This window comes from Taudactylus pleione, unplaced genomic scaffold, assembly GCF_031769625.1.
Source record: "Taudactylus pleione unplaced genomic scaffold, aTauple2 ptg000122l, whole genome shotgun sequence".
Classification (NCBI taxonomy): domain Eukaryota; kingdom Metazoa; phylum Chordata; class Amphibia; order Anura; family Myobatrachidae; genus Taudactylus; species Taudactylus pleione.
This window is the reverse complement of record NW_028284524.1, coordinates 13,053,521-13,078,269: the sequence shown is the minus strand read 5'-3', so window position 1 is coordinate 13,078,269 and position 24,749 is coordinate 13,053,521. Positions and strand designations below refer to the sequence as shown.

Below are 24,749 nucleotides of genomic sequence, written 5' to 3'. Positions count from 1 at the left end.
AAGCGTAATACCTCACAAAGGTATGGACAGAGGACCACGTGGCAGCCTTGCAGATCTGGACTGCAGATGCACCACGTCGAGCTGCCCACGAAGGACCCACAGACCTAGTGGAATGTGCCCTCACAGAGGTAGGAACCGGAAGGCCTTCATAAAGATAAGCTTCTGAAATAGCCATACGAATCCAACCTGCCAAAGTTTGCTTTGAAGCAGGCCAACCCTTTTTACGGAAGCCATAGAGGACAAACAAAGCGTCCGACTTCCTAAAAGAAGAAGTGCGGTCAACATAAATCCTTAAGGCCTGCACAACTTCCAAAGTGGCCTCATCCACTGAAAGATCAGGTGAGTTAAAAGCTGGCACAACGATTTCCTCGTTGATGTGGAAACTTGAAACAACTTTCGGAATACGCAGCACCGCCTTGTTCCTACGAAAAATCAGAAAAGGGGGTCTACAGGAGAGAGCCCCTAAGTCAGAAACACGTCAGGCCGAAGCAATGGCCAGAAGGAATATTGTTTTTTGCTGTAAGCCATTTAAGGTTCACTGAGCCCAGTTCAAACGGAGGTCCCTGGAGAGCTCTCAGGACCACAGCCAAATACAAAGGAGCCACCGGTGGAACAAAAGGTGGCTGAATGCGAAGAACACCTTGCATAACGGTGCGCACATCAGGGAGCGCAGCAATCCTACGATGGAACCAGACTGACAGGGCAGACACCTGAACTTTCAGGGAAGCAAGGCGAAGCCCATGGTCTATCCCCGCCTGTAGGAAAGCGAACACTCTAGACAGACAGAACTCCCGAGGGGCATAACCTCTCGGTCGAAACCACTGGAAGAACGTATGCCACACACGATGGTGTATCCTTGCAGAGGATGGCTGCCGAGCTCTTAGCATGGTTTCCACCACAGAGCTGGAAAACCCCCTGGACTTTAACATGGCCGTCTCAACAGCCACGCCGTCAAAGACGTCCGAGCCAGGTCCAGGTGAAGACAAGGACCCTGTGATAGCAGGTCCGGTCGCAGCGGCAACCGCAGAGGAATGTCCACGGACAGACTCTGGAGGTCCGAGAACCAATGCCGCCTGGGCCACTCGGGAGCTATCAACAGGAGTGTACCCCCTTCCTGTTTGAATTTCCGGATTACCCGCGGAAGAAGGGAAAACGGAGGAAAGAGATAGGCGAACTGGAACGTCCACTGGACGGACAGAGCATCCACCAGAGATGCCTTTTCGTCTCTTGTTCGAGACCCTTACACCGACAACTTGTTGTTGTGCCGTGACGCCATGAGGTCTATCTCTGGAAGACCCCACCTGTCCACCAGAAGTTGAAAGTCGTCCTGGTGCAAAGACCATTCTCCCGGATGTACGTCCTGCCGACTGAGAAAATCCGCTTCCCAGTTGAGGACTCCCGGGATGAATACTGCTGATACAGCCTGGAGATTGCGCTCCGCCCAGACCAGGATGCGGGACACCTCTGCGAGTGCCGCCCGACTTCGGGTTCCTCCTTGTCGATTTATGTAGGCCACGGTGGTAGAGTTGTCCGACTGGACCTGCATGGGGTGACCTTGGAGAACCCGATGTGCCTGCTGGAGAGCATTGAAAACCGCGCAGAGTGCCAAGATGTTTATTGGAAGCTCCTTTTCGGCCTGAGTCCACCTGCCCTGGGACAAGTGTGGACCCGTGACAGCTCCCCAGCCCCGAAGACTGGCGTCCGTTGTTAACAGGACCCAGTTCGCCATCCAAAATGGGCGACCCTTGTTGAGGTGTGTCGTCTGCAACCACCAGGCTAGAGACAGGCGAACCTTCGGAGTCAGCACCATCGTCTGGGACTTTAGACTCTGAGGCAGTCCATTCCATTTGGACAGGATCAATTGCTGAAGAGGTCTGGAGTGAAACTGGGCATATTCCACCATGTCGAATACTGACACCATGGAGCCCAGCAACATCATCGCCGAGTGCAGAGACACTCGGCAACACTGACAACTGCGCACCCTCAACTGCAAAGCAGAGATCTTTACCACCGTCACAAAGAACCGCTGCTGCCTGGAGTCCAACAAGACCCCGAGGTGCAGAATGAGACGGGATCAGGGTGGACTTTTGCCAGTTTATCAACCAGCCGTGACGTTGCAGTACTACAATCGTCAGGTCCAAATGGCGTAGAAGAAGCTCTGGAGATCCCGCCACCAACAGAAGGTCGTCCAGATACGGTAACATGCGGACTCCCTGCATCCGCAGGTGAGCCGCCATGACCTTGGTGAACACTCGTGGTGCTGTCGCCAGGCCAAAAGATAGCGCCCGGAACTGGAAGTGATCATTGCGGATTGCAAACCTGAGGAACTGCTGATGGCGCAAAAGAATAGGGACATGCAGATAAGCGTCCTGTATGTCCAATGACACCATGTAATCCCCAGGTTCCAGCACCAGAATTATGGACCGTAGGGTCTCCATCCGAAACCAAAGCACCCACAAGGACTTGTTGAGGGCCATGAGGTTGAGTATTGTACGGTACGACCCATTGGGTTTATGCACCAAAAATAGATTGGAATAGAAACCCTGGCCCCTCTGGGAGAATGGAACAGGCACTATAACTCCAGCCTGGAGCATAGTGTGCAAAACCTTCCGCAGTTCCAAGGCTTTGTTTTGGTCTAATGGAAGGCCTGTGGTGAAGATCCGGGATGGGGGCCTGTGCCGAAAGGAGAGGGCATACCCGTGAGAAACCACCTCGTGAACCCAATTGTCTGTCGTGGTTATCGACCAACACTGGGCGAACTGAAGCAGGTGGCCTCCCACTTTGGGATCCCCCAAAGGGAGGCCCGGACCGTCAGGCCGCAGATTTGTCATCTGACTTAGGGGCCGGACGTCTGGTACTCCAGGCCTGTTTCCTGGGCTTGGCCGATTTCTTGGGCCCAGCCTGACTGGGAAAAGACTGTGCTTGAGTCCTACCCTGGGCCCTGTAAGGCCGGCGTACCAGAACTTGAAGGGACCGCAGCAGACAGGAGACATGCAGATTTGGCTGCTGCCAGCGTGGCCACAATTTTGTCCAGATCCGGACCAAATAGGACTTCTCCATTAAAAGGCAAAGCTTCTAAGCCCTTTTTGGAATCAGCGTCCGCTTTCCAAGATCACAACCATAAGGTGCGACGAGCAGCAACAGCTGCAGATAAAATCCTAGAGGTGAGGATACTGATATCCAAGGCCGCTTCATTGATGTAAGTGGCCGAATCCCGGTCATTTCCCACCAACTAGGCCTGTTCAGCCGAACAGTCTGAATCCAAAGACGCTTCCAAACTATCAGCCCAGCGCTCCATAGCTCTGGCTACCCAACACACGGCCATAGCCGGTCTGGATGCCCCCCCCCCCCCCCCCCCGCAAGGGAATAAATGGACTTTAGGCAGATTTCCACCTTGCGGTCCGTAGCATCCTTCAAGGAGGACATGGAAGGCATGGGCAAAGTAGCACTTCGGACTAGGCGTGTCACATGAGAATCCACCTGTGGAGGGGATTCCCACTTAGAAGAATAACTGTCAGCGAACGGATAAGCCACGGCTAAGCGCCTCTGAGGCCGATACCGTTTTACGGGGTGTTTCCACGCCTCCTCTAAATGGTCTACTAACTGACCCGAAAGAGGAAACACTGTGGCGTCACCCTTAATATCCTTAAAAAAGGCATATTTGGACTTGGACACTGGAGATTCATCATCCTCAATAACTAAAGCCGTGCGGACTGCCCGAATAAGGCCAGGAATATAAACCTTGGACTTAGCGTCCGACTCTTTAGTACGGAGAGGTTCTTGGTCAGATAGAGCCAGAATTTCCCCATCATCGGACGTCACGCCGTCATCCTCATAAGGAGCAGACAGAGACGCCACAGGCCGCAACACAGACTCCCTTTGTAACACTTCCGACAAATGCTGTACTGAATTTGTCAGCGAATTAACCCAAGCAAGCTCCTGTGAAACCTGGGGAGGGGAAATAGGGAGACTGTGGGGTACCATCAGTTGTCTCGGGAAACCCTGCATGGCTGACGACACCACTGACTGCTGGGACAATCCCATCTGGGAAAAAGCAGGTGGCGGAGCTAACTGGCCCACTAAGGTTGTAAGCGCCTTAGCGACACAAGCCCAGGAAGGTTCCTGTACCGGAGCCGTGACAGTAATTGGCCGCGCCAATAAATAACACTGCCGACATAGCCCCTCCGCGTTACCCTCCCCCTCCGCTATTGGTACATTGCACTTAGTACACATAAGCTGGAGAGGAAATTCACTCTCAGACATGATGGTAAGTATGTGACCCCTCTCACTGATACTCGTTAGTATAGTGGGAGAACCACCCTGCAATAACCGCACTGCAAGGGCTTTAGCAGAGTAAGAGCAGGGACAGTAAAATGGCTGACAGTAGAAAGTGAAAGTACAGGCAGCAGTCGCTAGCAGAAGTCACATACAATGCAGAAGAAATCAATCCCTGCACTATCAACGCTGTTTCTCAACTACACAGACACAGAGTCTGGTAGGACACAGCGCTGCATACACTGACCTTAAACCATGGAGGAGAGGTATGCTGGGGGACCCAGACCGCGATGCCACCGATCAGCAGCTCCAGCAGCGTTCACCATGCAAAGATGGCCACCGAGGAGCAGAAAGGAGGCCGGCCTGGGGGAGGAGCGCTGCCACAGGACCAATCGGCAGCGCACAGAGGGCTGTGTGCAGCGGGGGAGGCGCCAGCTGTATACAGGGAAGGCGCGCTCCCCTGGCATGCAATTAACCCCTGGGACGCCGCAGCGCTTGCCGCTCAGCTGTGGCCCGCTGTCCCAGGGGCATAGTGGAAGCGCAGGTTAGTACCTGGCTCCACGCTGCAGCCAGTCCCCAGGGAGCCCCCTGCCTGGGGACTGAGGACCATGTTCTTAGCAGGGACCCATCGCGGGACCCCCGCTGCTTACCTGCTCCCCTTGAATCCGGCCATGGTCCGAAACATCTGGGGTCACTGCTAGCCGTGACCCCAGATGCTTACCAGCATCCCCGGATCAGTACCGGCGTTCTGGTACTGGCGGGGTGTAGGGAAGACAGCATGGACGTCAGCAGTGACTGTCCATGCTGTACTCCCAGATGTACAGCCACAGCTGCCTTGAAAAAACTTCAGGGGCTATTCGTAGCCCCCTCTAAACATGTGCTCCGACTCCGAGCCAGGCACCAACGAAACTGAGATGCCTTGGCTCGGGGGCAGGGTATAGGAGGGGGACCCTAGTGCATCCTGGGAAGCTGAAAACTTAACTCTATGGTGCCCGATGTCTGAAGTGATCACCTATACCCCAAGGTATCCTGTGGATACCCTATGGACCCTGATGTAGAAATATAATACAGTCAGGTGCATAAATATTGGGACATTGACAGAATTTTCATATTTTGGCCTCTGTTCACCACCACAATGGCTTGAAATGAAACAAACAAGATGTGCTTTAACTGCAGACTTTCAGATTTAATTTGAGGGTAATTACATCCAAATCAGGTGAACGGTGTAGGAATTACAACAGTTTCTATATGTGCCTCCCACTTTTTAAGGGGCCAAAAGTAATGGGACTATCAACTCAAAAGCTATTTCATGGACAGGTGTGGGCTATTCCCTCGTTATTTCATTATCAATTAAGCAGGTAAAAGGTCTGGAGTTGAGTCTAGGTGTGACATTTGCATTTGGAATCAGTTGCTGTCGACTCTCAATATGAGATCAAAAGAACTGTCACTATCAGTGAAGCAAGCCATCATTAGGCTGAAAAATCAAAACAAACCCATCAGAGAGATAGCAAAAACATTAGGTGTGGCCAAATCAACTGTTTGGAACATTCTTAAAAAGAAAGAATGAACCGAAGAGCTCAGCAACACCAAAAGACCCGGAAGACCACGGAAAACAACTGTGGTGGATGACAGAAGAATTATTTCCCTGGTGAAGAAAAACCCCTTCACAACAGTTGGCCAAATCAAGAACACTGTCCAGGAGGTAGGTGTATATGTGTCAAAGTCAACAATCAAGAGAAGACTTCACAAGAGTGAATATAGAGGGTTCACAACAAGATGTAAACCATTGGTGAGCCACAAAAACAGGAAGACCAGATTAGAGTTTGCCAAACAACATCTAAAAAAGCCATTACAGTTCTGGAACAACATCCTATGGACAGATGAGACAAAGATCAACTTGTACCAGAATGATGGGAAGAGAAGAGTATGGAGAAGGAAAGGAACTGCTCATGATCCAAAACATACCACCTCATCAGTGAAGCATGGTGGTGGTAGTGTCATGGCGTGGGAATGTATGGCTGCCAATGGAACTGGTTCCATTGTATTTATTGATGATGTGACTGCTGACAAAAGCAGCAGAATTAATTCTGAAGTGTTTCGGGCAATATTAAATGCTCATATTCAGTCAAATGCTTCAGAACTCATTGGACGGCGCTTCACAGTGCAGATGGACAATGACCCAAAGCATACTGCAAAAGCAACCAAAGAGTTTTTTAAGGCTAAAAAGTGGAATGTTATGCAATGGCCAAGTCAATCCCCTGACCTGAATCTGATTGAGCATTCATTTCACTTGATGAAGACAAAACTGAAGGGAAAATGCCCCAAATTGCAGTAGAGGCCTGGCAGAGCATCACAGGGGATGAAACCCAGCGTCTGGTGATGTCTATGTGTTCCAGACTTCAGGCTGTAATTGCCTGCAAAGGATTTGAAACAAAGTATTAAAAAGTAAAAGTTAGATTTAGGATTGTTTAGTTTGTCCCATTACTTTTGGCCCCTTAAAAAGTGGGAGGCACATATAGAAACCGCTGTAATTCCTACACCGTTCACCTGATTTGGTTGTAATTACCCTCAAATTAAATCTGAAAGTCTGCAGTTAAATCACATCTTGTTTATTTCATTTCAAAGCCATTGTGGTGGTGAATAGAGGCCAAAATATGAAAATTCTGTCAATGTCGCAATATTTATGCACCTGACTGTATATTAATAGTTTAACCAGGACAGGAAACAGCAAATTATGGCAGCACTTTCCCACTATAAACTTAGCTTTAAAATTGATAAGTGAGTTCACTTGACCCTTGAAAAACATTAGATACACATACCAAATGGTCCCATAGCAATTTCCTGGAACTTTTACTTTACAAAATGCAGCATGCATATGTTTAACAAGCTGCAATATAGCAATGCAGAATATGTATGTGCATTAACATAAGCTCTGTCTGACAACCAGACACTCAATTTGTCAAAATCCCTGCACAAATATTACTATTCTAATCAGCTGTATGATCAGAAATAACATAATCATGTAATTTAATGTAATTCCATGTAATTTGTTTATGTTATGATCCACTCGCTGTACAGCACTGTGTAATATAATTTTATACAAAAAAAATACTACAAAAAAAATACAATGCAGTAAGCACTATTGTCTCTACTACTTCCCTAACAGCAGGTGCGTACACACTAGGCGATATTTTACACGATTCGCCCGATTTCGACGCATCGGAACGACAAATCGTGTAAAATATGTCCAAATCGTGAGTGTCCACTCACGATCATGATGCCGATGTAGTGGTCACTCTAGCTCCGGCGGCAGGCAGGGCGCCGAACCTAGAAAGGGCACTTCTGTGCGCGCGCCCAAAAAGGGGGCATGGCCATTGAAAAGGGGGCGTGTCTATAAGAAGCGTCCCCTTTTCGTCACTACTGAGGGCGTGCCTGGCACTTACGGACACGCCGTGCAGCCCCTATGCGCTGCCAACAGGGAGAATAGATGCCGGGCGCATGCACCCCAGCGTCTATTCTCCGACGGTGACCGGGTCACCGCACATTTCCCCACCCGCGGGACACTGCGACCCGTGGGTGAAGATGGCACCCGCAGGCTGTGAGGGCAGGGCACTTTTTGCATTCCTTCTGGAAGGCAGGATGCTTTTTACCCTCCAGAAGGAGGGCAGGGCGCCAAGCCCCACTAAAACAACCTAGCGGGAACGCTACGGTGCGCGTACCCGCTGGTCGTACAGGACATCTTCAGATCTTGGTGCTGCAGGTAAGATCTGACAATCTCGGACACGATGTGGTGCAACAGATAGATTTTGTGCATGATAGATCTTAAGTCAGATTGGACACTTTTTAGCACCATATCATGTCCTGGAAAGCCTGGTAGCTGCCAGGGAGAGTTCAAGGGAAATTGCTCACGATATTGCATCGTGAGCACATCGCCGAGTGTGCAGGAACCTTAAAGCTGCATACACACGTAAAGATTTTCTGTCCAACCATCCAATTAGTTGATTGGTTGGAATGAAAATCTGGTAACGTATGGGAGTAACTGATCAGCAATTTGCTCCTAAATGCCAGAAAACAGATGAAAATGGTCGTCAGACAAGTTTGTTAAATGTTTGATCTAAACAATTTGCTCAAACAACAGTTTTTGTCCATTTTCCGGCGTTTGGGAGCAAATTGCTGATTGTCATTTGCTTTCATACCTTACCAGATTTTCATTCCAACCAATCAACTAGTTTGATGATTGGACAGAAATTCTTTACGTGTGTACCCAGCTTAAGGCGAAGCCACAATCTCCACTAGGGAACACCACATGCCAGACGACCCACTAGGGCAACGCCAGACAACCCCAAAGGGAAACGCTACATGCCAGATGACCCACAAGGGTAAAGCAAGATGACCCACTAGAACAAAGCCAGATGACCCACTAGGAGAACACCAGACAAACACCTAAGGGGAGCGCCAGACAACCCCAAATGGGAACGTCAGACCATCTCAAAGGGGAAACCCAGGCAACTCCCTAGGGCAACACCAGACGACCCCAAAGGGGAAAGCTGAACAAACCACAAGGAGAACACCAAGCAGGAACTTCGGTCTGACTCAGGCACAGACTACCACTTATCCCATAGACTCAACTCCAGTTCTGCAGACTGTTACCCGGGTAACCAGGACATCTGATACCTACAGGCCGCAGGACATGTCAGCGTAACGTCCTTGGGCTCGTTGGGTGACGATGACGGCTACCGCTTCAGGACACAGGTTCTCTGGGGTTACTTGTCCAAACTGGGGAGCCTGCCTGATCTAACGGCAAACGATACTACTGAGAGAGACCCAGGGATTGGAACGCAACCGGAAACAAGGCTTGGAACGCAACCGGAAGTGCTTGCCGAGTGTTTCTTCCTGGAGGTGAGGCGTGGAACGCATTCGTAAGTACTGTTGAAGCGTCCGTTCCCGCAAGCGAGGTGTGGAACGCACGCTATAGGAAGTGTCGAGGTCCTTTCTCCAACTAGGAAATAGCAGCAACCACAAGTCTGTCTGTCTCAGCAACAGTGAGAGTGACCTGAGTAGGGGGCGAGCGGTGACTTCGGCGGGCGGAGAAGGTCGGGCACACCTCACCACATTATCTATTCAGCATACTGTGTGTAACCCTCTTACCTGTTCCATCAGTATGTCTGTACTTGCTGATCCAATAGTGTGATATGGCAGACACGTGTCCTAGGAATGTCACGTCCTAATGCTCCATAATTTGTTCCTTTAGTAGTAATAATTTATATTTTATGGGGGTTTTCCCTTTAAAGATGCAATATGAGACGTGGAAACCGTAGATCTGAATTGTATTGTCCAAATATATAAACTAAATCAGGTTATGTCAATTATAGTTTACATCCTTGCAGGTATTTTAACACTAATTATTAATATCTCCAAATTAATGTTTTAAGCCGTTTTCCAGCTTAATTTGTACCCAACTGGTCCCATTATGCTTTGCTCTCAAAATTGTAGCATATCAATTTGTAAATAGTCTGACACATATAACTTGAGTTTTGCTGTGTTGTTATTCATTATTCTCTTCACATCATTGTGAGTGCTTCAGTTAAATTCCTTTTGTACAGCATATACAGTAATTTTGTGCCTTGGAGAGGTCATTAGTTCTTAGGGAAGTGAATTACTCTATTCTCTTGATCTTTGGTTCACTCCATAAAATCTCTGCGTTAATTAAGGGCAATTCTACTCTCGGTGTGATGTCCAGCTGTGTACATTACCTTACCGCTTATGATGGTAGACAGACTTCCCTCATTTTCGTGCACACCTCTATGAGGTGAGAAGATATTTGTTGCAGACTGCCTACCCTCAGCCTATCTGGTGGCACATCGCTCTGAATTGAATTGCCCAATTACATGTATACACCATTACAGCTTTCTTCTCACTGGTGAGATAATGTTCTAATTTTTCAGACAGAATGCATCAAGGGCAATAAGAACGACTCCCATCATTTCCGGAAATGCCATTTTCTGATTTTCTATCTGCCCTTAAAGACAACCCTTACTTCGGGGCAGGATTTGGTCTGGTTGGTATTGGGACAGCATTGGCATTGGCCCGCAAAGGTGCTCAGATAGGTGCGGTAGTCTTCAGGAGACACTATATGATAACGCTTGAGGTGCCTAGTAAAGACAAGAGTTATCAATGGCTGCTGAGCTGGATCTCTCACCATGCCAAGCACACACAGCATCTGAGTGTGGAGACCTCATATCTTCAGCACGAGAGTGGTCGGATCAGCACCAAATTTGACTTTGTCCCCAGCCCTGGAAATCATTTTATTTGGTAAGTGTCTCCATCCAATGCCAATTATATTCTAGCACACTTACAAAAAAATGTATCCCAGGAGTGTAAGGAGATCTATTAAATGCATTTATTTTCCAATATCACAAACCTATCCTGTGATACAATTGTTTCAATGTACAAATCTGAGATCTATTCCAGAACAATGAAAACAATTCTTCCTGAAGATGTATGTATGTGGCTAGAAAGCACAGGAGTAAGCCATATAGATAACGTAATGTAGAAAAATGTCTAGAGGTCATGTACCCTCCAATATATGGAAGACATCTGAAGGGGACTATCTATCTATACTTATCATGTGGCAAAATGTGTGATTCTTCCTACTTTTTTTTTCTTTGCACAGACTGAATCTCTACTGAGCATATTGTAAGGGCACTTTCAATTGATTTTCAGTGCAAACTCCGAGTGTATTATTATATATTTTTTCCTTTATTACTATATATTCTAGCTTGATCAGTGATTCCTAAGCTTTTTGAACACATGACAAATGTATTTTTAAAGGTAAACTCAATTAAACAAACAAAATCACATTATTGCACAAAACTCACAAAGTGGTTGGGAACTACTAGGTTAGGTGAAACAAACATGGGAATATTATTCCAAATGCTGGGCATACACTACAATTACACTGTACAACAAATTAATACTTTTAATTTGTTTCCTTTCTAACAATAGTCATACATTACTAATTTGAGGTCAGTAAAAACTAAAATGATTTCAGAATGTTTTTACTAGCTCTATTTTTGAGCTACACTACTTGCACTATACTGTATGTACATTAGTAATATAGTCATAGTGACAAGCTATTTTAAAATCTGATATTTTAAAGATAAAAAATAAATAAGTTGTTTTAATTCAATCAATCACAAATAAGAACACAAAACGAAACAAACATACAGCATACGAAACAAACATACAGCATATGAAAGTACTATCTAATATAGTGGCCTATTCATGGGGGTGCTTTCTCTTTGCTTGTCGCTTGTACTCCTCTTCTGGGGCATCTCTTGTCACTGACCAACAGTAGTGATTCACTTACCCTGATATCTTTGTTCCATTGCTGAAATGTCTTGGTGGAATCGCTCACTATGCTTGTCACTCAGTGCACCACAGTTATCTTATGTGGGTAATCCCGTGAATCGCATATATTTGAATAGGGGAGGGGACAAATAACTGATTCATTTAATTGGGTCATTAGGCCCCGCCCCCTCTGCGCGGATCACAGATTGCTGGGAAGATTCTCTCCATTCTACCCACTTCACTAGAAATACCCCTACATCGTCATAATGGGCTATATCTCGGAACTCGGAGATAACTGAGAGTTTTAAATGTCATATTCATTCTTTGCATGCTGAAATCAATTAGAAGTAACTATTTTCACATCGGAAACATTTTCATTGTTGTGCAGTGTTATTTGTCAGATATCTGTCCAATCAAGCTGGTTAAAATGAAAATCTGGTACTATATGGGAGCAAATGACAATCACCATTTGCTCACAAACACTGGAAAACAGACAAAAATGGTCGTTCAGACAAATTGATTAAAACATACGAATTTAACCAAACTGAACAAATGTTTTTTGTCCGATATTCAATGTTTAAAACCATATGAGTGACTATCATTTGCTCACATACATTACCAGGTTTTCATTCCAACCAGCCAGACTGGACAGATATCTGACAGATAATTGTATAGTGTATGTCCAGCATAAGGGGAAGCATGGACTGTAATACTTGAAGCATTTCATTCATAACAAAACCAAATAACAAGGTGCTGAGTAATGAGTCCCCTATAAATCTGGAATATATATATATATATAATTTCTTATAAATACTGTAGCGTTTAAAGGGTCAAGTATTACTCCCACCAAAAGTGATTAAGCAAACAGGAAGCAAATGTAACTACACTGTCTGATATGACATATATAACAGAAGTACCGTATATACTCGAGTATAAGCCGAGTTTTCAGCACAAAAAATGTGCTGAAAAAGTACCCCCTCGGCTTATACTCGAGTCAAGTGTAGCACTGACCGGACGTAGTTCGGTCAGCGCTACACACTGCCAAACACACAGCCGCCGGAGCCGGCAGCTGCGTGTTTGGTGTAATCAGCAGCTGCTGAGAGTCTGTCAGACTCTCGGCGGCTGCTGCTGCTCCCACTGCGGGAGCCATCTTCCGGTTCCCGCAGTGGGTGATGGGAGACACGTCGTCATGAGGACGTCTCTCCCATGCAAAGCGGCCGGAGGAGCGGACAGCGGCGGGACCAGGAGCGGGAGTTTAAGGTAAGTGATTATTTTTTTAAAATTCTTTTCACGTCTCTCTCTACTGGGGGGGGGCGGGGACTACAGGGGGCGATTACTACAGGGGGCACTACCAAGGGGCATTATCAGGGGGCGATTACCACTGGGGGCACTAAAAGGGGGGATTACCACTGGGGGAACTACAAGGGGGGGATTACTACAGGGGGCACTACCAGGGGAGGATTACTACAGGGCGCACTAAAAGGGGTGATTACCACTGGGGGAACTACCAGGGGAGGATTACTACAGGGGGCACTAAAAGGGGGGATTACTACTGGGGGTACTACCAGGGGGGGATTACTACTGGAGGCACTGAAAGGGGGGATTACCACTGGGGGCACTACCAGGAGGGATTACTACTGGGGGCACAAAGAGGGGGAATTACTACTGGGGGCACTACCAGCTGCTGCCATTTCCCACACTAGGCTTATACTCGAGTCAGTAAGTTTTCCCAGTTTTTTGGGGTAAAAGTAGGTACCTCGGCTTATATTCGGGTCGACTTATACCCGAGTATATACGGTAAATTGAAATTAAACTGTCATCATAAAATAAACAAAACATTTAAATAATATATATATTATATAGAATTTATTTATTTCGGGATCCAAAACACCCTGTGGAATGGGGCGGGGGCAGTAGGGTATCAGGCTCTCCCAGCTGCCTGTAGAATGTGGGACCCGCTTATTTTTCAAAACTGAGTCCCTTTCTGGCTATAGCACTAGCACATAAAGTAATCCCTGAGAATATATGGAGTCTCATGATGCAGTTGGTCTCAGTCACTGATCAGCTGGGAGCGCTGTGACATCATCATTATGCGGTGCGCTCCCATCCAATCAGTGACTGAGAGCAGCCGCATCACAGAACTCCAGCTCTTCTTCTGTAGCTCAGCTTGGGAGAGGACCAGACAACGCACCTGCTGAAAAGAGAAGCACCTTCCTTCTCCACAGCGGTGGTCAGAAGATGGACGGCAGAAAAGACACCAGGGTGGGAGATCATTATCTGCACCAAAGTACGCTCACATCTTGAAGATGACCTTAGAAAACGAACAGAATAATATTTCCTTGTGCAATTCAATCCCGGAATTGAGATTTATTTTAATCCTGAATTCCGGGTTTACAAAAATGGGATAGGATTTCCTTCCCTAGTTTAAAATAGCATCTTAATCTGGAAAGCAGCATTGCTTATAACAGGAATATCTTAATACAAATACAGTAAATTAAAAACTAACCCTATATCTATTAGGCAAACAAAATACGACAAATGCAGGTGATTAAAGTTACATAAATCCAATTTACTGATGTAATCAGAATTCCAAATAGGCATGAAATCCAAATGATTTGAGCATCCAAACAGAAAATTTCAATTCCTGACAGTAATATTGACATATGGGAAATCAGTGGGTTTCCCATGTATTGGTAATTAGTTAACAGATCATAAAAAAAAAAAACGTCCAGTGTGCATGCAACCAAGGAACATGGTGCATTACATCCCTGAAAATTTTAAATGCTGTTAGCAAATTGCGCACCTACTGACTGCGAGGCACTTAACTAAGAGAGACTCTGGTTGTGAATGCATCAGTAAATATTGAAAAGATCTTGCTTAACCTCACAAAGAAATGTCGGTATGAAATACCGGCAGCTGTTTAAGCCGCCTGTTGGAATATCGACAAGAGGAGATCCCGACGCCGGCTGGTAAGTACCCTAACCCTCCCCCTCCTTTAGGGGTGTCTAACCCTAAAACTCCCGGGGTGATGCCTAACCCTAAATCTCCATCGGGGGTACCTAAACCTAACCCACCTTCCTGTACAATAAACCTAACCCTCTGGGGGGGTGCAGCCCTAACCTACCTCCGGGGTGCCTAACCCTCCCACTTAGGGGTGCCTAACTCTAATCTCCCTCAAAATCTAACCCTAACCCCGCTACACTCCATAAACCTAACCCTACCTCCCCGCAGCTAACACTAAGGACGCCCAGCACTTGCCTCGCTCGGGCTGGCATTCCGGCGTCAGGATTAAGATAGGCGTCTATCTATGTTACACCAGTAATCAGAGGTTACACTGCCTGTGAACGAGACAAGAGTTGCATGCAAACTGAACCGTATATTTAGGATCTGCTGACCACTAATTACCAACACTGTGGATGACCTGCTGGTTTAGATTTCCTGAATGTGAATATCACTGTCTGGAATAGCCATTTTCTGTTTTGGATGCTTCTCACATCCTTTGGATTTCATGCCTATTTGGGACATTGTTTACATCAGTATGTTTGGCTTCGTATACCTTTTTATCGCCTGTATTTAGGGATCTTGTTCTCCTGTTAGAAATACAGTTAGACCTCTTTATGATTCAGTTAAGGTATTCATGTTATACCTTATGAGCTATACTGCTTTTCCAAATTAGGTTGCTTTAAACTATTCATGTTCTGGAGAATTTTGTTAATTTTACAGTGTTTAACTTTTTATTTATATATAAAATAGCTATATTCTTCGGGGTACCCAAAGGGATACCATGGGGATATTATGGTTGGAAGACCAGGCACCAAACAGTTACTTTTCTCCCAGAATTCCCAGAGTCCTCCTCCATATATACCCCGCCCCTAGCCATAGGACTTCAGCTTGTTCCTTTGGTGTGGCAGGATTCAGACGCACCTTCTGTACAGGGGACTGCTTAGGCAGTCCTAAGTTTTCATTTTATGATTTATTTTACTTTATGTTCTCTTGAATGGGCAGTACTAAGCGTCTGTATTCAATGTTCGCGCTGAGCGAAAAAAATTGTTGTTCCCTGGGACCCCTCACTTAAAAAAATTGGGGTCGTACACCACTTTTTCTGGGTCCCGTCACATATTATTGGGGTTGAGAACAGGCAGGAGTTGGAACAGTGCTGGGGGGTATGTAGCAGTTGGGGTAAAGTCAGGGAGAAGTTGGGGTAGAGCTACAGCTAGAAGGGAGTAAGGGCAGGCAGGGCTGGGGCCCGGGAGGGGTAAATGCACACAGTTGTTGAGACAGTGCTGGGGGACAAGGAGAAGGTTAGGGACAGGCAGTGCTGGGTGTAGGGGGGGGGGCAAGGGTAGATGGCAGCAGGGACAGTACCTGGGGGGGCAAAGGGGGTTAGGGGAAGTGTCGGGTCAGGATAGCAGCTGGGACAGCACTGGGGCTAAAGAGGGGGCAAGTGTAGATAGCAGCTTGGGCAGTATGGGAGGTAGAGGGGGGAAAGAGTTGTTAACAGCTAGGGCAGTACTGGGGACAAGGAAGAGGCAGGGGCAGGCAATACTGGGGTTAGGGTGGGATAAGGGTAGATAACTAGGGCAGTACTAGGGGGCATGGAGGGGTTAGGGGAAGGTAATACTGGGGCATTACTTGGATTAGGGAGGGGTTAGCATTGCAGCTGGGGCAGAACTGAGGGTAGGGAGGGGGTAAGGATAGACAGCACATGGGGTACAATTGATGCAGTTATCAGTTCTCCGAATGCACCCTCCTACTGCCCCTACGGAGGAATGGTACCTTAAGTAGCGGCTCTTGGGCAGTATCTTCTTATCCACAATGTCTGGCTGGGTGCCGCCATGCAGGGATTGGCCGGAGGGGACGCCGCCATGCAGGGATTGGCCGGGGAGATGCCAGACATGCAGGGATTGGCAGGTGAGATGGCTGCAGCGCACACAGCGCCAGCGCGTCCTGCGCCACCCGATCAGTTTTTAAAACTGGGTCCCCAGGTTGCTGTAGCGCGTAAAAACGCGCTATAGCGCGTATTTTGCGAACCCTGGTATTAAGACAGGGCTGCAACTCCATCTACCTCCGCTGGGCCACAACATCAGTAATTGTGCTGATGATTTCGGCGGGTCGTGGCTGAGCTTAGCTAGCAGCAACGCTGCGACCTGGACTGCACCAGATGCTCGGAGATGTCTGGTAAGGTGATTCCTCGCTTGCCGGGAGTCGCGTGCGGCAGTCCTTGCTTCTGGTGTAGAGACGGCCCAGAAGCCACTGCTGTAAGTACCAGGGATTGTCCGCGTCATTACTACACCAGCCGGGGCCTTATCGTCTGATGCCGGGGATCGTCAGCAGACGCATATCTGCTGCCACAAGGCCAGCGTACCTGGTTGGTTAATGCAGCGTAGAAGAGGTAGGCGCTCCCCCGGCAGCTCCTCTCCAGATGCAGTCCTGATAATAGGTTTCGCCGTCTGGGTTATTCCGCCTGCTCTCCATGTGTATGAGACCCTCACGGTCCATGGAGTGCACCTGGTGGCTGTTGGCCTCAGGAGGGTCTGGGTCAGTCTCCTTGTATACCTTTCCCTTCGTTAAGGTATACGGTGCTCTATATCCTACTAATACTTTGCGTTGCTGTAGCTGATTTTTGAGCCAATTGTAATTATATTACATATACATTGTGTGTGACTGTTTGCTAGCTGCTGACTGACTACGATTTTCTATCTGTCAACTGTCACTGTTTTTTCTTTCTGAGTGCTTTACAATCATTTAGAGTTTGTGAAGGCGGTCACATTACTTTGCGATTGGTGACTTTACTTTAAACATGTGTAAAGATAAAGGGAAACAAGAGGGGGAGCCACCCATGTTAGTTTCATGTAAATCATGTGCGGCATATGTGTACTCACAGGACGTAAAGGAGGGTTTGTGTGCTGTCTGTTTTAAAGAGCCACCTCACCAGTCCAGTTTACCTGTTGTTGGACAACCGAAAGGTGGTCAAAACGGTGTTTCCTGAGTCTGAACAGCTCACTGAGCTTATTGAGGAGGCCTGGGGAAACCCTAATAAGCTATTTTTTGTTGATAAGAGAATAAAATCCTTGTACCCATTCCCACCTTCTGTGTGCTCTAAGTGGGAGATCCTAAAACTCTGGATGCTCATGTAACGCATCTAATGACGAAGACTACATTGCCTATTCCATCAGCTTCTTCTCTGAAAGATTCCACAGACAAAAAGATTGAATCTTGTTTTAAGGTGATTTTTTTCTTCATCTGGTGCGGTTGCCCGTCCGGCTATAGATGGAGCCTGGGTAGCTAAAGCAGTTGAAGAATGGGTTGGGGCATTGGAAATTTCCCTACCAAATGCTACCAGAGAACAGATAATGAATATCTCACATATACAGGAAGCAGCTTCCTATTCAAATGCTACCAGAGGACAGGTGATGAATATCTCGCATATACAGGAAGCAGCTTCCTATCTGGGAGGAGCTGCAGTGGATGCTGGAATTTTAGCTTCTAAGGCCTCAGCAGCATCCATAGTGGCACGTAGAGCCCTGTGGTTAAGGTCTTGGAAAGCTAATAGCGCATCAGAGAGGGCGCTGGAATTCTTACCTTTTCATGGAAAGGTACTCTTTGGAGCAGAGTTGGATAGCATAATCTCTACTCTGGTGGCGTCAAAGTCAGCAGGTCTGCCATCTACGTTATATAGTAGAACTAAGCATGTTTCTTTTCAGTCTTTTCGTCCTTAGTGGAAAACCAAAAGACAGACTTCTTCCAAGCCGAATAGCTTTCGCAGGTCAAAGCGACAAACTAAGGGTTATGGACAGACAAGACGTTCAGCTTCTAGGCCAGACAATAAGCCCTTGGCCTGATGAAGTGGACCTTCCCCTGGGGGATCCTGGGGTGGGGGGCCGACTTCAGTTTACAGAATGTTGGCATCAAACAACTACAGATGCCTGGGTCCGAGAAGTGGTCTCTTAGGGGGATATGCCATTACTTTCAGGAGACACCCCCAACAAAAGTTTTTTGCCAGAGAGCCTCCATCGGATGTGGGCAGGCCTTGGTTTTTAGGAAGTAATTTACTCCCTGCTACAGGCAGGGGTGATAACCTCTTCCCTGTTGAAAAATAGGGACTGGAGTTATTATTCAAATCTATTTCTGGTCCAGAAACCAAATGGGGCATATCGTCCTATATTGAATTTAAAAACCCTCAACAGTTTTATCCATGTTCCCAAATTCCGCATTGAAACTCTCCAGTCAATTATTTTGGCTATGGAGCCGGGAGATTACATGGTTTCCCTGGATTTTCATAATGCATATCTGCATTATCCCATCCCACCAGCAATTTTTAAGGTCTGCTGTCCTTCAACAACATTACCAATTTCAGGCTCTACCCTTTGGCCTTTCTACGGCTCCCCAGGTATTTACCAAAATTATGGCACTCCGTCAGGCAGTCAGAATACTACCATATCTGGATGGCCTTCTGATATTGGCACAGACTCTTCAGCTGACCATAGTCTGTCTACAAAGGCATGGCTGGATCATCACTTTCTCCAACCCAGCAGATGATTCATCTGGGAGCATTGCTAGATTCTCAGGCATAAAGGGTGTTTCTGCCAGAGGACAAGATTGTGGCATTATCAGTGCGGATTCACAAGCTGATATGCAGGAAAAGAGTATCCATTCTGTCAGCAATGCAGATACTGGGATCAATGGTATCCACCTTCGACATGGTGGGCTATGCTCAGTTACATTCCAGGCCTCTGCCAAGGTTGATTCTCTCCAGGTGGAATGGACAGTATCATTCAATACAGTCCCAGATGATCTTTCTCACCTGAAAGGTTCATCACTCCCTCTTGTAGTGGTTAAAAAAGGAGAATCTAAGCAAAGGTCACCCGTTCTGGATTCCTTATTGGGTGCTCCTCACCACGGACACCAGTCTTCGCAGATGGGGTGCAGTGACAGGTCATCACACCTTTCAAGGGAGATGGACAGATCAAGAAAGTCATCCACCAATAAACATTGTGGAACTGCGAGCCGTATACAAAGCACTTGTCAAGGTACAGGACCAGCTTCAGGGCAGGCCTTTCCAGTCCAACAATGCGATGACAGTAGCCTACCTTAATCATAAGGGAGGCACAAGAAGTTATGTGGCCATGAAAGAAGTGACAAGGGTTCTCATTTGGGCAGAATGTCATCTTCCGGCCATCTCGGCAGTATTCATTCCAGGAATACTCAATTGGGAAGCAGACTTCCTAAGTTGCCAGGACATACACGCCGGAGAGTAGTCTCTCCATCTGGGGGTATTCCAGCTCCTGGTAAACAAATGGCATTACGTCACAACTACATTGTCCCCAGGTACAGGTCCAGAGACCCATCGGTAGCCTTCGTGGACACACTGGCAGTAAGATGTGACTTCAGGTTGGCTTATCTCTTTTTTCCAGTTTCTCTGCTTCCAAGAGTTCTCAGGAAAATCAGCATGAAAGTGGAATAGTAATACTGGTGGCTCCAGCTTGGTCCAGACGTCATTGGTTCACCGATATACAAAATCAGTCAGTAGACAGTCCGTATCCTCTTCCTCTGTGGCAATATCTGCTATCGCAGGGTCCCTGCTGACATTCGGACATGTCCCATCTAGCTTTGACAAAGTGGCTCTTGAAATGTCCATCCTAAAAACAAAGGGATTTTCCAGTTCGGTTATTCAGATGATGCTTAGGACAAGGAAGCCCGCTTCTGCACGCATCTATTACAGAGTTTGGCATTCCTTTGGTCATTGGTGTTCCGATAAGGAATATGATCCTAAGGTATTCATAATTTTCAGGATCCTGGCTTTTCTGCAGTTCTCCACCTGGCTACTTTAAGGGTGCAGGTTTCTGCTCTATCAGTCTGGTTTCAGAAGAAGATTGCTTCATTACCAGATGTTAGAATTTTTTTCCAAGGAGTTCTGCGGGTTCAGTCTCCTTTTAGTTCCACCAGTAGCACCGTGGGATTTGTCTTTGGTTCTTAAGGGTTTACAGACTTCCCCATTTGAACTTTTAGACTCTGTAGATTTTAAGTGGTTGACAGCAAAGACATTTTTTTCTTCTTGCTATCCTCATCTGTTCGCAGAGTCTCTGATTTGGCAGCGGTCTCTTGTCGCTCCCCATTATTTATTTTTCACCAGGATAAAGCTGTTCTTCCTACAAGGGAGGGTTACCTTCTTAAGGTATTGTCCCATTTTCATGTGAATTAAGAAACTGTTGTTTCAGCTTTTCAGGCTCCAGACCTTTCTGTAGGTGAAGCCTCCCTGGATGTAGTTCGTGCTCCCCATATTTATGTGGAACGTACGAATTCTGTTAGAAAATCAGATTCTTTTTTTGTATTATATGGTTTTCACAAACGAGGATGGCCAGCTAGTAAACAGACTCTGGCGAGATGGCTATGCATGACTATCTCCCAGGTGTATGCACAGGCTGGTCTTCCTGTCCCAAGCACGGTGACAGCGCATTCTACTCTGTAGGGCCATCGTGGGCATTGAGTCGTTTTTCCTCTGCTGAACAATTATGCAAGGCAGCCACGTGGTCTTCTGTCCACAATTTTCTTAGGTTCTATGCCTTTGATACTTTTGCTTCTCAGGATGCTCCCTTTGGGCGACGAGTTCTCCTTTCTGCTCAGGAGCGTTCTCCACCCTAGGTGTACTGCTTTAGGACATCCCCATGGTATCCCTGTGGCTCCCTATGGAACCCGAAGAAGAAATTTAGAGTTATAGTAGACTTACCTAAATTACTTTTTTTTCTTTGAGGTCCGTAGGGTCCACAGGGCGCCCACCCTGACGCACGTGGCTTCATTGGGTGTTTTTCTTTCGGTCACAGATTCCCTCATCTTTTGTAAGAGTGTTTCTGATGTACGTTCTTCCTTCTCTTTCCTTCTCCTGCCTTTAGGCTTGCTTACTAAACTGAAGTCCTATGGCTATGGGCGAGGTATATATCTCCATGCAGTATGCTAAATAAAGACAATATTTACTGCATTCTGACATTACAGTGCATAATACCAATATATATTATGTAATATAAATTCACCTGTGACAGCGATAAATGCATCTCCAGCTCAGCCACCCGACGCCCCAAACATCCCCTGAACCCAAAGGGTATAAATCTGACGGGGTGATGTTTTATCCTCAAATTCTGGGAGCCAATGTTTTTCACTGTTTGGTGCATGGTCTTCCAACCATAATATCCCCATGGTATCCCTGTGGAAAGAGTTATCTAGGTAAGTCTACCATAACTCTAAATATTGTTTTCATGTTTTTTATGCTTATAAAATGTTTGATTTTATGATGCCAGTTTCAATTTGACTTACTGCTGTTTATTTATACAGCTCGGTTACATGCGTTTCCTTTTCAAGTTTTATATTAAATAATTTTTATATAATGGAAACATTTTGAGGGAGTTGAGTTTGTCAGTAGGACATTCTCTTGTGTAAGTTTTATATAAGGTCTATCCAAATTTACGGTTAGTGTACATGTTCATTAGCGGAAACCTAGTAAAATGGCAGTGACATGCAATTGTGCCTTAAAACGATTCTGTAAAACACGTCTCTAAAAAAAAAAAAAAAAAAATCCACTTTTCTGGTCTGAGGGCTCCCATTTTTTCATTTACCACTTTTAGGTACCGTAATAAATGGATTCGCATTGAGAGAAACCGCGAGAAGCAGATGATCGACTTGCACACTGGAACTCCCTGGGAGTCTGTCACTTTTACTGCAATAGGGACCAAGCGTGACATTTTCTTTAATATTCTGCAGGAAGGTATGATAGTGAGCCAACCTTCTTATCTGATTATAACCTTCTGTTTACAGGTTTCCCATGCACTGTTATATTAAATACAAACCCCAAGACACATACAATAATCTGACATTTTAAGATAAGTATATTTGTGTGTGTGTATGTAATATATACTAAACAACTATGCCTTATCCTGGGCTGAATAATTCATACAATGTCAATTAAGTTAGGTAAATGGCTGGCCGCTCTTTGTAGGTCCGTGTCCGTAAATGACCTAAAACAAAGTACATACAATACAAACGCCAAAATGGTGCGAATAGTGTAGTATTTTAAGTATCTCTCGATCTGGCCAGGTGTGAGTTCCTGGTGAATTAGATGATTACCTTTCTGGAAGGATTCCACATGAACCATCTGACGCGTTTTGTCGCTGTTGACTTCTTCAGGGCTGTGATCATTTTACAACTGATCCGGTTGGAGGCTGTCTATCCTGTGAGCGTGCATCCAGAGGCATATAGCGGTTTACAACATCTAAGGATGGCGTAAACCAACTGCGCTAATTGAGTTTTGTACATAGGAGTCAGACTTTTTTAGACTATTAAACAAGTATTTTGTTCAGAAAAATAATCCTTATTCATTCTTGAAATAGAATGTGAATAGTACTAATATATGAGTATATGTGGATTAAATAGTAATAATCATAATATATAAGATAAGATATAAAAATGCAATATTTCCTACAGTAGTTAATCCTATTTCTTGGTTGGCAGTCTTATTCTTTTTTTTTTTTTTCACTTTTGAACAGCTAGAGAATTGGCTCTGCGTCAGCAAGAGGGGAAGACAGTCATGTATAGCGCCATGGGCTCAGAATGGCGGCCATTTGGTTTCCCACGTCGCAGGCGTCCCCTGAGTTCTGTGGTGCTAGAAGAGGGCATTTCAGATCAGATTGTTCAGGACGTGAAAGGATTCATTGACAATCCCAAGTGGTACAGTGACAGAGGTAAGAACAGATTTTTATTGATATTTTTTTGTCATGTAGAGGTGCTATGTCTCTCTATATATTAGTATTAGGTACACATCAATTTACCTAGGTAACCTTTTCTCTGCCAGTGACATAGGATTGGCCTGTCTCATACGTCATTGGCCCAGCATATTTCCTACATCTGCTAGCACCTGCTTCCATGGCATTCAAAACTATCTGACTCTCATATATGAAAAAATGTACACTTAACCAAATCTTTCTTTCTCCACACTTTCCTGTATAATTCCCGTCAGGGGAGCAGAGTGATATATAAGTCTTAATTGGCAGGTAACCTCATTGCTGCAGATCGTCTATAATTTTTAATTATTTGAAAAGTGGACTGCAAACTAGGTAACCTCATTGCTGCAGATCGTCTAATTTTTAATTATTTGAAAAGTGGACTGCAAACTAGGTAACCTCATTGCTGCAGATCGTCTAATTTTTAATTATTTGAAAAGTGGACTGCAAACTAGGTAACCTCATTGCTACAGATCGTCTATAATTTTTAATTATTTGAAAAGTGAATAGATTACTAGTCCCAGTTCTTCTTAGATTTGTGGCATTCACTGTTTGTTTATGTTAGGACATTTATTGCTAGCCATATTAGTGGGAGGGTATTGGGGGATGATTGGATTCATTGCATACAAATGCAAGCACTGATTATTTAAGTTCATAGCAAGGCTGAAGGCCCCTGGGCTGAGTAGGGCATAATTATTAGAAGTGCATAATTTGTAAAAGCGCATTTCTTACCGAATTCGGCATTAAACCGAAGTTAAACTGAAGGAGACCACTCTAACCTTAAACTATTCTTTAACACGAACATATGGACAAAGTATAATCAAGAAATGTAAGTTCACGATGTCTACACTACAAGCAACTGCTGTCTTCATCACCTGGACAATCCTCACTGGCCTCTGTTTGCTCACCATAAGAACTTACACCTGCTATTATTTGTACTGACTCGCTCGTTTCACAAACAACTCATAGCTTACTGTATTCAGTGCCAATTTTAGTATATGTATTAGAAATAATATTTTCCCACCTCTCCTTTTCCTAGCCTGTCATCTGTCTTCTAATTCAGTTTACTTTAATATTCCTTTTCTCCTCTTTTCCTCTGCTCAATAATAGTTTGGAAATTTTGAAGGCACATTTTCCTCCATTGTACTATTACTTGCTTCTCTGCACTCCTACTTTATTCCTGCATCTAGTTTTCCTCCCCCTACCCAACTCTTCCACACCATTATCATGTGTACCTCCCCCTTCACTCACTGTCTACCTAATACTCTGCTCTACCCCCTTTTTCCTCCTATATCATTTCCCCCTTGTCTCCTCCACCTCCTCCTTCCTTTATCTCCCCTCCTCTGTCTGCCGTCC

General features: G+C 45.8%; 2 protein-coding genes across 12 annotated transcripts in view; one reads left to right on the top strand and one right to left on the bottom strand.

Moving 5' to 3' along the window:
* The window catches only part of ZNF142 (zinc finger protein 142), a 28,571-nt gene extending 19,088 nt beyond the window's left edge, over nucleotides 1–9,483 (bottom strand). The window contains exon 1 of one of the 2 annotated variants that reach the window (XM_088472356.1): nucleotides 9,424–9,483. In XM_088472356.1, coding sequence (XP_088328482.1) covers nucleotides 9,424–9,432 — 9 coding nt within the window. In that variant the 5' untranslated portion in view covers nucleotides 9,433–9,483. Of the gene's footprint in view, nucleotides 1–8,953; nucleotides 9,156–9,423 lie in introns of those variants that run through there. The other variant, XM_088472358.1, reaches the window with a different exon arrangement.
* BCS1L (BCS1 ubiquinol-cytochrome c reductase complex chaperone) overlaps nucleotides 8,562–24,749 on the top strand; it is a 72,133-nt gene continuing 55,945 nt past the window's right edge. For 4 of the 10 annotated variants that reach the window (XM_088472369.1, XM_088472368.1, XM_088472367.1 and 1 more), the window contains exons 1-4: nucleotides 9,246–9,368; nucleotides 10,221–10,587; nucleotides 22,242–22,381; nucleotides 23,160–23,354. In XM_088472369.1, coding sequence (XP_088328495.1) covers nucleotides 10,268–10,587; nucleotides 22,242–22,381; nucleotides 23,160–23,354 — 655 coding nt within the window. In that variant the 5' untranslated portion in view covers nucleotides 9,246–9,368; nucleotides 10,221–10,267. Of the gene's footprint in view, nucleotides 9,195–9,245; nucleotides 9,407–10,220; nucleotides 10,588–22,241; nucleotides 22,382–23,159; nucleotides 23,355–24,749 lie in introns of those variants that run through there. The other 6 variants (XM_088472366.1, XM_088472363.1, XM_088472364.1 and 3 more) reach the window with 6 other exon arrangements.